The sequence below is a fragment of the Phoenix dactylifera genome, chromosome 2 (genome assembly GCF_051530095.1).
Source record: "Phoenix dactylifera cultivar Ajwa chromosome 2, Ajwa_hap1_PhDact_Kaust_v1.1, whole genome shotgun sequence".
Taxonomy (NCBI): Eukaryota; Viridiplantae; Streptophyta; class Magnoliopsida; order Arecales; family Arecaceae; genus Phoenix; species Phoenix dactylifera.
The window spans coordinates 58582353-58596552 of record NC_143191.1 but is presented as its reverse complement, the minus strand read 5'-3'; the positions used below and the strand labels follow the sequence as shown (position 1 = coordinate 58596552).

Here is a 14200-nt window from a genome sequence, read left to right as displayed (position 1 = left end):
CTATGCGAAAGAATGGACATGAACAGGGGAATGTGCAGGTTCATAAGCCTTATTGTTCCAATATTAGTATGTGCATCTGCTGGTGCCAATCATTGAGTAAAGCTTCACTTACAATTTCTTTGATGCATCAACGACCTTGCAGACTTGCAGTCTTTTCTTGGGCAAAAATGGACTGATCAAAATTGTTAAAGGGAGGTGGTGCTAAATGGTTATCATTGGAATTTCGTTTTTTAACAGTCAATCATTTTTCTTTTTTGACGAAACCTGTTTGAAAAAAATTATTGTATATATTTGTGTCATGCCCAAGTGGCCACAAAAATTAGCACCATTTATAGAGAAAATTTTTACAAAATTATAATTTCATCCTCTAAGATTTTTATGATTCTTAGAGGCGCTTCTTATTTTTAAAAATGTTCAAATATTCTTTTCAATTTTCTAAATCATTCTAAAATAATTTAGCTATTATTATTATTTGATGTATTATCATAAATTTACTATTTCACCAAAACTCTAGCGGCGGGCTAAGGCCATGGCTGCGATCACCTGGGCTGCTGCCGTCGAGAGGTGCCGCCATGTGATGCTTACCAAGGGTTTCCCCTTCCTGCACCACCTCGCATGCGCCCTCAAGTCTAAAGGCGGCAGCGGCAGTAGCGGCGGCACAGCCTGAGAGCAGGACCTCGCAGCCAAATCTTCCCTTCCTTCTCGAGCAGCAACTCCTCACCACCAACCTTAATTTCCTGCTTAGTCTCTATCCTCGGTCGCCGATGTTGATCGCGTCCAGGGAAGGACCTCCTCCATTTTTCTTTGAAAAAAGGAGAGCCGGTCCCCCATTTCCGAATCCACTGTCGTCTAACCTCGCCATTCGAGATCACCACTAATCTTCGCCTTCTTCTTTCGCTAAACCCAGCCAAATCGAGACCTTGCTGGACCAAGTACAAGCGAGATATCTTCTGCTCTATTTTTCTTTGTTTTATTTTTCGACCCTCGGCCGGGTCTGGTCCCTGATGCAGTCAGGGAGAACGTGGAAGAATAGATAAAGAGAGGAGGAGAAGAGAAGAAGAAGAGGGAAAAGAGAGGAGAGGAGAACGTGCGGGAGAAATTTCAATTCACTTCATTAAAATCCTAATCATAAAGATAATCCCCTATATATATAGGGCCCAAATAAACATAATTAATATAAAACCTCCTTACATAGAAATAACTCCAAATAAGTCCAAAAATAACACAAATAAGCCCTAAAAATGCAAACAAGCCCAGAAATAAAAATAAAATAAATATGCAAATAAGATGGTGGACTAGGCGGGTTAATAATCAGCTCCGATGTCCCCATCAACTCCTTCCAGATGGGAAAAACTCGACCCCATCGAGTACAGGTCTGGCCGGCTGTCGTACTGCTCCAGAAGGTCAGGGTCAAGGCGCTGCAACTCGGCTCGCGAAATCCATGTCACATCCGATTCGGGTCGACCTTTCCACCGAATAAGGTAACATTGGTAACTTCCTCTCCTGGTAGATATAACATGCTCATCTAATATATGTTCTATGTGTTCTCTGCGTGCATGAAACTTTGGAGGTGGAGGCTTAATAGCAGGTGATGGGTCAAGGTGATCAACAAAGGCAGGTGTATCAACAAAAGAGTCAGAAAGAATGAATGTTGACTTTTTGTATGGGACTAAATCTTCAATATCAAATGTCGCACTAATCCCATAGTCTTCAGGAAGATCTACAACATAAGCATTCGAACTGATTTTCTTTAGAACTTGGAACGGTCCCGCGCTACGAGATTGCAACTTTTTGAACGTTTCCGAAGAAAGTCGTTCAGGTCTAATTCTCACCATGACATAATCTCCTACATTCAATTCTTTATAACGTCTGTGCAAATCAGCAAGGGATTTATATTTTAAGTTATTAGAGTGAATACGCTTGCTGATTTTCTAATGCAATGAATGCATGTGTGATGCAAATGAATGTGCAGACTCAGAGATTTTATGTTGATGAGATATGGAAATCAAGTCTATGGGCTGCTTAGGTTTATAACAATTCACCACTTCGAAGAGACTTATGCCTAAAGACCTATTGACCGAACTATTATATGCAAACTCGACTGTCGGTAACACTAAATCCCAGGTCCTAACACGCTTATCTTTTAGATATTTTACCAGGTTTCTAAGGCTATGGTTGACAACTTCAGTCTGGCTGTCGGTTTGGGATTGATAGGCGGAAGAAACTTTTAGTTTGGTGCCTATAATATGCCAAAGAATTTTATTAGAGTAGCTCACGAATTTAACATTCCTATCAGATATAATAGATTTTGGAAGGTCAGGAGGTCTAACGACTTCATTGAAATAAAGTTTGGCAACTTTAGAAGCATCAGAAGTCTTAGAACAGAGGAGAAAGTGAGTCATATTTGAGAAACAGCCCACAACCACAAAATTGGAATCGTGCTTGATAGAGGTACGAAGAAGTCCTAACACGAAGTCAATACTGACATCTTGCCATGGACATTCGAGACAAATCCGAATCTGGTGGTATCTACTCTTCAGGTCGATCTTGGAGAAAACCGTAGCACCAGACATAAAATCAAAAAAGTCGTCTAGCCTAGGGATGGAAAAACGATACTTTAACCGTGATTTTATTGATGGCACGGCTATCAACACACATCCTCCAAGACCCATCTTTCTTGAAAGTGAGGAGTGCGGGTACAGCACGGGGGCTCAGGCTCTCACGAACATGCCCTCGGGTGAAGAGTTCGTCAACTTGACGTTTCAGTTCAGTGTGCTCGTTTGGGTTGAGCCTATGATGAGGAAGATTTGGTAAGGATGATCCAGGAACGAGATCAATTGCGTGCTGGATATCACGCATCGGAGGAAGTGTATTTGGAGGATCCTCATGGAAGATAGAGTGAAACTCCTCTAGCAAGGAAAATACTGCCGGTGGGTGCTCAGGGTTCGACTCCACACTGATGGCTCTAGCCACAAGGGAAAACACAGGTGATTGGCTTTCGATATCCTTCATTACCTCTTTCGAAGTAATGATGTGAGGTGATTCATCTTTTTGTAGAGTGGTACTCTTCTTTTCAAGAGCGGGCTTTCTAGGAGGCAATGAGTTCAGTATAATTTTTCGACCCTGAAACATAAAGCTACACGAATTCGAACATTCCTGAAGTGTGACGTCCATATTGTACAGCCAAGGTCTCCCTAGAATGACATGACCTACGTCCATCGGAATGCAGTTATACCAGATTTCGTCTTTATAAGATAGGAATTGAATCGGGACGAAACATCTTTCCGACACTGAGATGGACGTCTTATCTACCCAAACTACATTATATGGGTTGGGATGAGGGGTAGATTTCAGGCCGAGGCGGGATACAACTTCGGAAGCAATGGCGTTGATGCAACTCCCGCTATCAAGTAGGATTTTGCACGTTTTACCATTGATCTTAATGAGCGTGTAAAACAGGGAGGTCCTACGCCAATCTTGTTCGGTCTTAGTCTGAGCTAGAGTACACCTAACCACATGAAGCCTAGGGTTTGGGTCATTCTGATCAGTGGGCTCCTTTTGGGGTTCAGCCTGGATAAACTCTAACCCGATCTGTTCGTCTACAAAGTCTTCTACAAAATCCTTAATGTTTGGTTCATAGACTTCTTCGACACATTCAGTCTCCTGGGTCCCATCTTCAAGTTTAGTCATTAAATAGGTCTTAGCATTACATTGGGACGCTATATGACCAAATTTTTGGCACCTGAAACATTGGGTTTGGCTTCTAGAAGGAGGGTTGGAACTAGTATGCCTTTTTCTTTATTATTTAACGGGTTCTGGGCAGGCATCAGGGATGTCCTAGTCGGTGCTTGGCTAGAACCGGGCTAGTTAGGAGGATTGGAAAGTGGTCTAAATTGCGGGAGATAATTTTGACTAGGTCGGGCTCCTGGGACTATGGGTCGAGAGTCGGTACGCCTCACTACAGGGATCCGTAAGAAACTATCCATATCTTGAGCCAACTGGTATGCTTGGCCAAGGGTGGTAATCTTTCGGAGGATTAATTCTTTCTGGATCTCCTCGCGGAGTCCTACCCGAAACCTAGAGAGGGTAACAGTCTTCTCTTCGATTACACCGCATCTCATATGAAACTTCTCAAATCGTCCAATGTAATCGGCAACGGTTAATGTCCTTTGAGTTAGTTTCTGCCACCTATCCATAAGGCATTGTCGGTAAAAGAATGGTAGATACTTCTCATTCAGCTTTTCTTTCATATCCTCCCAAGTGGTGATACAAGGAAGCCTTTGGGTCTCACGCATATGTTCAACATTATGCCAGTACCAGTAAGCTTGCCCAATAAGCTTCATTTTAGCGAATCATACTTTTCTATCATTAGTCATTTCGTACCACTCAAAATAATTATCCATGGCTGCTCTCCAATCAAGATACATGCTTGGCTCTAGTTGACCAGCAAATGTGGGGGCATCTACTCTTACGGTACGAAGTAGTCGTTCGTCAAGATCACACTGGTGATCAGGAGGATGTTGGTTCCTAGGAGGATGGGGAAGACCTGCAGGTGCCGTGGCCAAACCAAACTCAGGATAAGCTACGATTGGGGTTGACGGTTCAGGAGTCCTAGGGTGTTGCACTAGAGCACGGATCTCTCGCTTGAATTCTTCATGGTCAGCTTGTAAGGCAGCAATTTGTTCCACGAGATCTTGCAGAACCTTAGGATCTATGGTGGTTAAAGGGGTCTTAGAATGAGTGAGGAGGTACTCCCTGCCACTACGGGTTGGCATGCAAGGACTACACTAGTTGGTGATATGACATGCAATGCTACTAATGAATCCTAACTGACTAAATGGGATGCAGGACAACCTACTAATGCAACCTACTATGAATTCGAAAATCAGCAAATTTTCACAAAAGTAACTTAAAATTAAATGTTACCAATTTGTACTTTGGTTATTTCAGAATTAAAGTATGAAATTAATCGCTATAAGAAGTTAGGTTGCAAGCACGTATCATGGTCATTCTAATCCTAAAGTAATTTGATCGATGGATTGTTGAGAAATATCCTGCCGCTAGGGTGTGCTAATTTAATATCTAGATTTAAATGGTGAGTAGGATGGGTGTGGTAGTAGATGTTCTAGGTTTTGAAGTTTGATAGGAAAGTAAGCTTTCAAAATAGGATTGTCATGCAAGAGAACTAGAACATAATTAGATAAACAAGCCCAAAAGAAAGAAGAACCTGTTACCTGTGGTGGATGCAGTCAACCAGAAGCATCCGTTTTAGAGTCTCGAGCACAAAGTTGGCGTCGGGCGAAGCTAGCTGGAGCTGTGGACCTGGATCTGCAGCACAAGGGGCTCCTGGGCTTCTGAAATGGACTAAAGAATGGCTGGATCGGGCCTGAGACAGGACCTGCAGCCGCTTGGGCCGGGGCCGCGCTCAAATGAGGGTGCGCTGGCCTGGGTCAATATGGGTGCAAGAACGCATGGGGTGGGCAACGCGCTGATTCAGTGGGGTTGGACCTGCTGGCCTGTGATTCATGTAGGAAGGATGGAGGGACAAGGGGGAAAGGCAGAGTGGGAGAGGAGATGAGGGAGGCGATGGTGGGAATGGCGGACGAAGTCGGGAAGGTGCTGCGGTGGTGCTCGGGGTGGCGATGGCGAGGATGGCGTGGGTTCTGGTGTCGTTCACAGGAGACGGCGGCGGGTCACTGTGAAGGCGGACATGGCAGCGTCGGTGGATGAGGCTCGATGGAGGCGGAGCCGGGCGGAGGTGGTGCAAAAGCGGTGGAGCGGCAGCAGCGGCGACGCTCGAAAGAGAAGGCAAAGCACGGCTTCGGTGACGGCGCGGCGAGTCATGCGTAGGCGGCGCGGATCGGCGGGGAGGGCACGGGGGCAGCGATGGCGCGTGGCAGTGGAGATGGCGAGGTGGCAGCGGCATAGGCGGTGGCGGGGAAGCGACAACGGAGGCAGTGATGCGGCGAAACGGCTGCGGAAGAAGATGAACAGAGGCAGGGTTTTTTTTTCCCTTTTTTTCCTTTTTTTTTTCCTTTTTTTTTTGGCAAGCACGTGTAACTCACGTGCACGGGTTTTGTGGCAAGCACGTGTGACTCACGTGCAAGAAAAGCATGCGCAGATAACGTGCGGCTCTCTCTCCCTCTTTTTTTTTCTTTTTTCTTTTTTAATGGAGCCGGGCTAGCAGGTTAACGGGTTTGGATCTTACCCATTAATGAAGTCCGCCTTCAACCGCCAACGGACTCGGTGTAACGCTGCGGTCTCCACGGCGGTGGTTGCGGGACGGAGGCAGAGGCCCGGTTGCAGCTCCGTGGACGGTGGCACCGGGGTAGTCGACCTTGGGTTTTCAACGGGCGGCGACTTCTTCCGCGATCGGTCACGGGACCGATGGTGGCAGAACCGTGGAACTCATGGCACGGTGGGTTTCCGTGGGGCGCGATGATCTCCGGTGGCGTCGTGAGGTGGAGACGGCGGTGGGTGTGGGCACAGCGACAGGGAAGGGCCAACCACGAAGGGGCTGTTCCTTTTTTTTTCTGGTGGGGTCCAAGAGAGGGGATCTTCCCCTTCTGGCGTGAACCGAGAGAGAAAGAGCTAGCCTGTGGCTTTGGCTGGGAGCCTGTTCTGATTGTTGGTGGGAACCGAGGAAGAGAAGAGAACCTGGATCGTGGCTTTGGCAGGGGCAAAGCCGAAGCTCTGATACCAAGTTGATGTAGCATAAGTAAAGGAAAAGAGGAGGAGGAAGAACAAGGGACGGAGAAAGAAGAAGATGTTATGAAGACGCAGGAAGAATAGATAAAGAGAGGAGGAGAAGAGAAGAAGAGGAGGGAAAAGAGAGAAGAGAGGAGAACGTGGAGGAGAAATTTTAATTCACTTCATTAAAACCCTAAACATGAAGATAGTCTCCTATATATAGGGCTCAAATAAATACAATTAATATAAAACCCCCTTACACAGAAATAACTCTAAATAAGCCCGAAAATAACACAAATAAGCCCTAAAAATGCAAACAAGCCCAAAAATAAAAATAAAATAAATATGCAAATAAGATGGTGGACTAGGCGGGTAAATAATCAGCTCCGATATCTCCCTCAGACTTGGAATCAAGCAATCAAGAACTCTGGCTGCAAATTAAAATCAGAACCCAACTTTTAATTCTTTTCCACAGAAAATGACCATCACATACATCAAAATGTATACGACACATTTCATACACTCAAGATCTGTCTTCACAACAATGGAATGCTTATATTAAATAACATAATTTCCCAGTAAATAAAGGCCCTTAAAATTAACCTTCAATTTTTTCAACAGAATGACTATTTGAGTGTGCATTTCCGGCTAGAGTCTGTGGTGCTGATTCAGGCTCAACCATGCTTGACTCTGAAACTAGCCTCTCCACAGGAGTCTTGACAACATCCCTGCGAACTCCAATATCAGATACATACCGGCCAACGCAGTACATACCACTAACTACCAATGTCAGCCCACTAACGCTGGTAGTCAAGAAACGAAGAGGGGAAGATGCTATCGCCGAGAACGCAGCTGTCAAAGATGTCAACTGTCCACTTCGTCCCACGCTGAAAGAGGTCACTATGAGCAGACCTGTCTTGCAGTATATTGCAAAGTCCTCACAGTTGTTCTTGAATATACTATACATGCCAAATCCATTATCTAGTAGATATTTGGCACGATGAAGAACAGCATCAGGTGGATCTGAAGCTGCCAGCGTGCAGGTCCCACCCCGAGCTTTGGCAATGAAGAAAGCTGGGGAGACAGAGTAGTGGAAAAGGTAGAGATTGCCTTCAGCAAGGAAGCAATCAAGGCAGGACATTATTACACCATGCAGCTTGCTCTGATCGCCGCATCTCTCACAGACGGTTCCCAAATGAGATGGAGAAGAGCTGAAAAGAATTCTGTCTAACACAGTTCCTGTGCCAATCTCCTCGCCTGCTGCTCTGGTGAAGTGGATGACCATGCCATCTCCCACATATATCCCTAGGAGAAGACAAAGAAGTGGCACTTAATATCATGTAGTTACAGAAAGACAAATGACATTCAGCACAAAAACAACATGCAGTATCATGTCCTGTTTAGTCATAAATGGTCCCAACATGAATTCTAACATACTCTGGCAGTCACGATAACAAAAAATATACCATTGTTGTTGCTAACATGCAATGAGGAAGCAAGGATGATTCTCATGATTATGAGCACATACTGTGATGTTATTTGGAAGCCACAAACATACAGCAATCTTAAGAAGTTCTAAACTTTTTAAGAAGTAAAACAATTAAGAGAGCATATCTGTCCAAAATTAGGCGGGGAAAAACTGAAATAACATGTGGCATTGGTTGTCTGATCTAATGAGTATGTCATGGAAAAATATGTAAGATATTCATTTCTTGAAAAGGCCCCGCTGTAGGCAACCAAGAAAGGCTCTCCAAACAGGAAGCCTGATCATAACAGATGGGATGTTGAACCAGGGTTTTGAGTCCATGCCAGCTGGCACATACTCTGCAAGGCCGATACTGGGAAGCACTGGGTCGGCATGACATCCATCATATCATTTTTTACAATTCTAACATAACTTTCTCATCACGGCAAAATTGACCTGAATAGAAAGCCTTACCCTACCTGATTCTATTTGGACTGCATTTTTGTCAAGGGCATTTTCAGTTAGGGTCAGGTATGGGTAAAAAAATTTTCTGACCTGAACTTTAAATATGTTGGGTATAGGACAGAGCTTTAACTTGACTTGGATCATTGTAGCAGAATTCTGTTTGGGTTGAAATGATTTAGGTCGGGTTGTTATGACCTTGAATTGAATTTATTGAGTGGTCGGTATTTTTCTCAATACTAGTTATTTAAATTATTTTGGAAATTATCCAATAACAATTATAAAGATTAGATATGATGGGTTAGGTTAAGTTTATTAGGGACTGGGTCTTGCAAAGTGGATTCAATTAGGGAAAAATGGGTGATCTGGAATATCCCATGGGTGGGTATGGTCAAGAGGTCGTGACCTGATCTCGGATCATTGTAGCAGAATTCTATTGGGTTGAAATGATTTAGGTCGGGTTGTTATGGCCTTGAATAAGAATTTTTTGAGTGGTTGGTATTTTTCTCAATACTAGTTATTTAAATTATTTTGGAAATTATCCAATAACAATTATAAAGATTAGATATGATGGGTTAGGTTAAGTTTATTAGGGACTGGGTCTTGCAAAGTGGATTCGATTAGGGAAAAATGGGTGATCTGGAATATCCCATGGGTGGGTATGGTCAAGAGGTCTTGACCTGATCTCGGATCATCGTAGCAGAATTCTGTTGGGTTGAAACGATTTAGATCGGGTTGTTATGGCCTTGAATAAGAATTTTTTGAGTGGTTGGTATTTTTCTCAATACTAGTTATTTAAATTATTTTGGAAATTATCCAATAACAATTATAAAGATTAGATGGGTTAGGTTAAGTTTATTACGGACTGGGTCTTGCATAAGTGGATTCGATTAGGGTAAAATGGATGATCTGGAATATCCCATGGGTGGGTATGGTCAAGAGGTCTTGACGTGCTCTTGGAAGGGGCCAGGTATGGGGTTGCTCTAGATTGCTATCCTTACTTGACCTAACCAGACCCAATCAACTGCCACCCTTATGACATACCTTGTGCTACTGGTACTTGAATCCCTGTATTGAATAGCTTGGTTGCAGAACTTATATAAGTCGGCTCCTCTTCTAGTGTATTTAGGGTTCTACTCTCTTGAAAAGGTTGAGATGTTCATTGAAAAAATAACCATTAAAAAGAATTTTTTGAGTAAAACCATTAAAAAGAATTATCTATAAATGTTCTCAAGCATGAAAAGATGATTTATAGATAAATTTCTAAATTTTGGATGAGGTAGCGCCTTAATGTCATGAACCATTTAGATGTTTTCTGTTAAGGTTTTAATCTATAAGGTGTCACACAAAATTAAAACCAGGAATTCTTAAAGAACAAAATACAACAACCAGAATATATCCATAAATAAATCAAAAACTTATATTCATAAGTCAAACACATTCCATATGAACTGTATTATAGTGAATCTTTGGTTGAAGATGCTACAAATTGGCATGACAGTTAGGTAAAGAAACTAGATGAACTGATTTTTAGTGTCACAAATTTTCTTCTTTTTTTTTTGAAGCAAAAAATACTCAGTAAAGTAACAGTTAATCATACACATAATGTAGTTGAAAGCATTTTGTCAAATAGGCAATGATAACTAATAAAATCCTTATTTTCTTCTAAAAAATTTTATTTTATTCGTAGATGAGGGTAAGTTTATCAAGAAATAAGATAAAAGATGAAAAGAGGAGAAACTGAGGTAAGAAGGCAACTCGCCCTGGAATAAACAATAATTAATTAGCAGCAGATTGACAAAGATGCACTTCTAGCAATATGTTTTACTTCATCCTTCATGAGAATTGGACACAATGAAACCTTCAGAACTTTTACAAAACAATGGATAAGCTTGGCCGCCAACCATCCATCACAAATATGCTCTCGTTTCTTCAACTAGTTTCTGCAAGCCCTTATTTCTCATTCCATTAGTCTACTTCAAGACAGAGCAGAATACAGCCAAGAGCAACTTAAAATCTCAAACAGCTCCCAAAATCTATTACTTGACAAGACAATCTATCAGTCGCTACATTTCCAAGTGTATATTCTACTATTTGCCACTTCTACAAGTCAAAACCTGTTAAATGATTCAGGAATGAGGTTTACATGCTACAGATTCAGAATCGAAAATGAGTTCAGGAAAAATATAGTGACGTAGAAAGATAATGCCGCACACCTACAGCTATTGTGCATAACTCATAATTTTAAAAGAACACCCGCCAGTATTAATTCTTGTTGTGTTATGCCAGAGAAGGGAGTAAAGCACATGGTGAATATGCAACTCATTTTAGTCTATTAGAATAGGAAAGCTCAAATAGACGAGCAGGAGTAACAGATTAAATTTAACAAAATTAATACTGATGAGAAAAAAGCAATCCAGAATACTTTCAGTATTCTGGCTATAACTAATTAAAGATGAAGAACAGTAGTTGGAAGGCTTGGAAATTCTAAATTATATGATAAGCGGCTATCTCGAGCCTCAACCATGCAATTTTGACAAGAGCATTCATAGGAATTTACATGTAAGCAAGATAAAATGGAAAGCAATATATTATGCACCAGCACTTGATAGAGATATCTTTTTTGGAAGAAGAACTAATATAACAATTAGAAAGCTAATCCACACTAGCAAACAAAAAGAGTAACATGATAGCAAATTCACAACTGGTAACAGGGGACAGTGCTTATATAGAAAGGAACTAGATTATGCAAGCCGGCAGCTCCTGTTACTGGAACAGCAGAAATAGACCATTGTGACATCAGATATTCCAATAAATGGTTGGAAATAAGCTTTGGTACAGGGATTAACCAATGCTAAAAGCATAAGTTCAGAACGAAATTTATGGCCTTCAAATTGTGGGAATGGACTGCTTCAAAGAAATTGCTAATTCAATTTGAAAGTTGAAATGTTCTTTCTCCTTCAAAAAGCTGCAAGGCAGGTTATGCTTCCAATTGAATTTGATTGCCCATTAGATCCAAGCAATGACTTAAACATTTGTTGTGAAGGGAATTCTCAAAGAGATGGCCTTACCAAGGCAGATGTCAATGCAAAAAGGTTCCATGATCTCAATCATGCCCTCAATATATCATTGTACCTTCATCTAGAGCAATTGGTGGTTCCCTCGTAAGTTGGCCAACATCTATGACCCAAGTGTGGACTCCTGTCTACTAAAGAGATCGAAAACTATGGCATCTAAAGAGATTGAGCAAGGACCTCATTTTGATGGGATGCATTTTCTTTTTTCCCCCTTTTTTGAAGAAGATAAACAGAGGTATTTCAAAGGATGGGCCTTGGCGACTCCATAGAGACATGGTGTCACAGGTTCAAAATATGGAACAGCCTCTCCATGAGCAGGGCTAAGGCTACGTCCATCTGAACCTCCCTAGATCCCATAGTAGCAGGAGCCTCGTCCATTGGAACACAATTTTAATAAACATAAAACTTTCTAGACTGAATTTGGAAGTAGAATGCGATTGGAACAAGGCAAGCTAGCATTACTTCTTAAATCGTGAAGACAAATAGGGTCATTGAGTGATTTTGTATTTGCTGTTATCCTCACTTTGTCTTGATTCCTCCTAAATTTGGTGCAATATATGTCTTGATTCCTACATGTGTCGGAAAGAAGGGGGAAAACTATGGAGCAGCAGAAATCTAATCAACGAATGTTGGAGCCAAAAGGGAATCCCAATCCTGAAAATTGCAATATATGGTTGGTTCCCTTTCAAAGGCTCGTTGTTCAACCACCCCCGACAATGTTGCCCACTTTCCTACCTTCTCCTTAAAGAATCGGCAAGCAGACATCTAGATCCGTGTAGCCGAACCCAAAATTCGGATATGGGAGCACCTAATCTAAGAACGAGATCAAGAAGATCTTTGAAGGGAGAACCTCACCCAAACCGACGCTGCCCTACCCTACCAACCTCTCCTCTCCTCTTCTCTCCTCTATTTAAGAAGATGATGTGTAATAATGCGAAGGAGGAGGAGGAGGAGAAGAAAGAAGCAAGGGGAGAGAGAATCACCGTGGTGGGCATAGATGTAGGCCTTCCTCCAGGAGTAGATGTGATCCCCGGGCTTCAGCTCCTCCCTCTCGATCCGGTTCGACAGCACCGTCATCACCTCCGATCGTCTCATCTCTTCCCGTCGCTCGGAGAGACAAGAGAATGGGGTCGGTCTCCCGCCTCCTCTCTCTCCCCCTCCCGCAACGCGGCACCCCTCTCCCCAAGTGGAGTTTTAGAGAGGTCCTGCTTCCTTTAGGGCGAAGAAGCCTCGGCCTTCCTTCCGTGCAAGGCGCACCCCGACCTGACGGAACCGAAACTTGGATTCGTTTCGTTGGGCGCTCGCGCTGGTTTTCTTTAACACGGCTTGGCTGGCACCGCAAAGGCAGCAGCCGGCCCGACGGTTCTTAACGATGGGCCAAAATTATCTGATCTTGATCTTGATCTAAAATAACAACGATCGTTTTCACGATCTAAAGGCCATGTCGGAGAGCATCGTATTCATGCCCGGGTTATCCTTCGCTTCCTTTGTCGCGGATCGCAGTACGTATAAACCGCGTGGGAAAAGGTTAAGACGGATTTCCACGTGATTTTGTGGGGATGTGTTTGCTTCTCTGATCAACCAACATGCGAGAGACTTGTCCTTCTCTGATCAACTGCCTTCCAAACACTAGCCGTCCAAACTATCCGCGTACAAAAAAGTAGTACAAATAGATGTGAGAACTACAAGTTCCAATAAGATTTATTTTTCCTCAAAATATAAATTATGCATCAACAAGAATTACCAGAATTTAGCTACACATGGCTTTATGGCTAGGGTTTGTGCTCACTTGACTGGAAAATAATAAAGTACAAGTATTCTCTAGTTTAATCTAAAATAGTAATAATACGACAAAAATAAAAAATATCAGCTATATAAAAATTATTGCTAAATGTTAAAATTACTATCTAATATTTTGGGTTTATTTGTCTTCCTAAAAGATTAAAAAATATAAAATAGATATATTTTAGAATATTACTCAAAAAGTAAAACCACTTGTCTACGTTTCTCTACAGGCTGATATAGCACTGTTTGTGTCGGCCATTTTCCCGAGGACAAGGCCAATCGCTAGCAACCCACATATAACAAAAGATCCCTGAAATGAAAATCGGTACTTCTGACTCCGTTCTACCATATTTAAGTAAAAGTCATAAACTATGTAGGTATGCTATGAGGACCTAGGTATGGATGTGTTCAATCCTATATCAGTTATTGATAAAGATCTTTAATATTTATACATAACCAAAAAACTTAAATAACATCTTTTAGTTAATGTTTTTTTTTTAGATTATATCCTGAGTCCTACAAATGACATCAGACCAGAACTTACTCATGGTCTATGTGAACCAAGGAATATTGCACCACAGACTCATTGAAACTGACTATAAATTTATCAATTATGCTTGTGATTGAATTTGATTAAACTTGGATCATTAGTTAGGATTTAAAATGAATGAAGCATGCGAAAACCCATGTAGGCTTACGTTTAATGTTACATAAGTTATTC

The 14200-nt window shown here is 42.1% G+C and overlaps 1 protein-coding gene across 1 annotated transcript; it reads right to left on the bottom strand.

The window, feature by feature from the left end:
* Positions 1–7128: 7128 nt before the first annotated feature.
* On the bottom strand, positions 7129–13153 carry LOC103713466 (protein LEAD-SENSITIVE 1-like). Its single transcript, XM_008800407.6, has 2 exons — positions 12678–13153; positions 7129–7995 (listed from the first exon to the last, which is right to left on the bottom strand). Exons 1-2 carry the CDS (start codon positions 12787–12789, stop codon positions 7289–7291), a joined length of 819 nt encoding a protein of 272 aa, XP_008798629.4. The 5' UTR covers positions 12790–13153; the 3' UTR covers positions 7129–7288.
* Positions 13154–14200: the final 1047 nt, after the last annotated feature.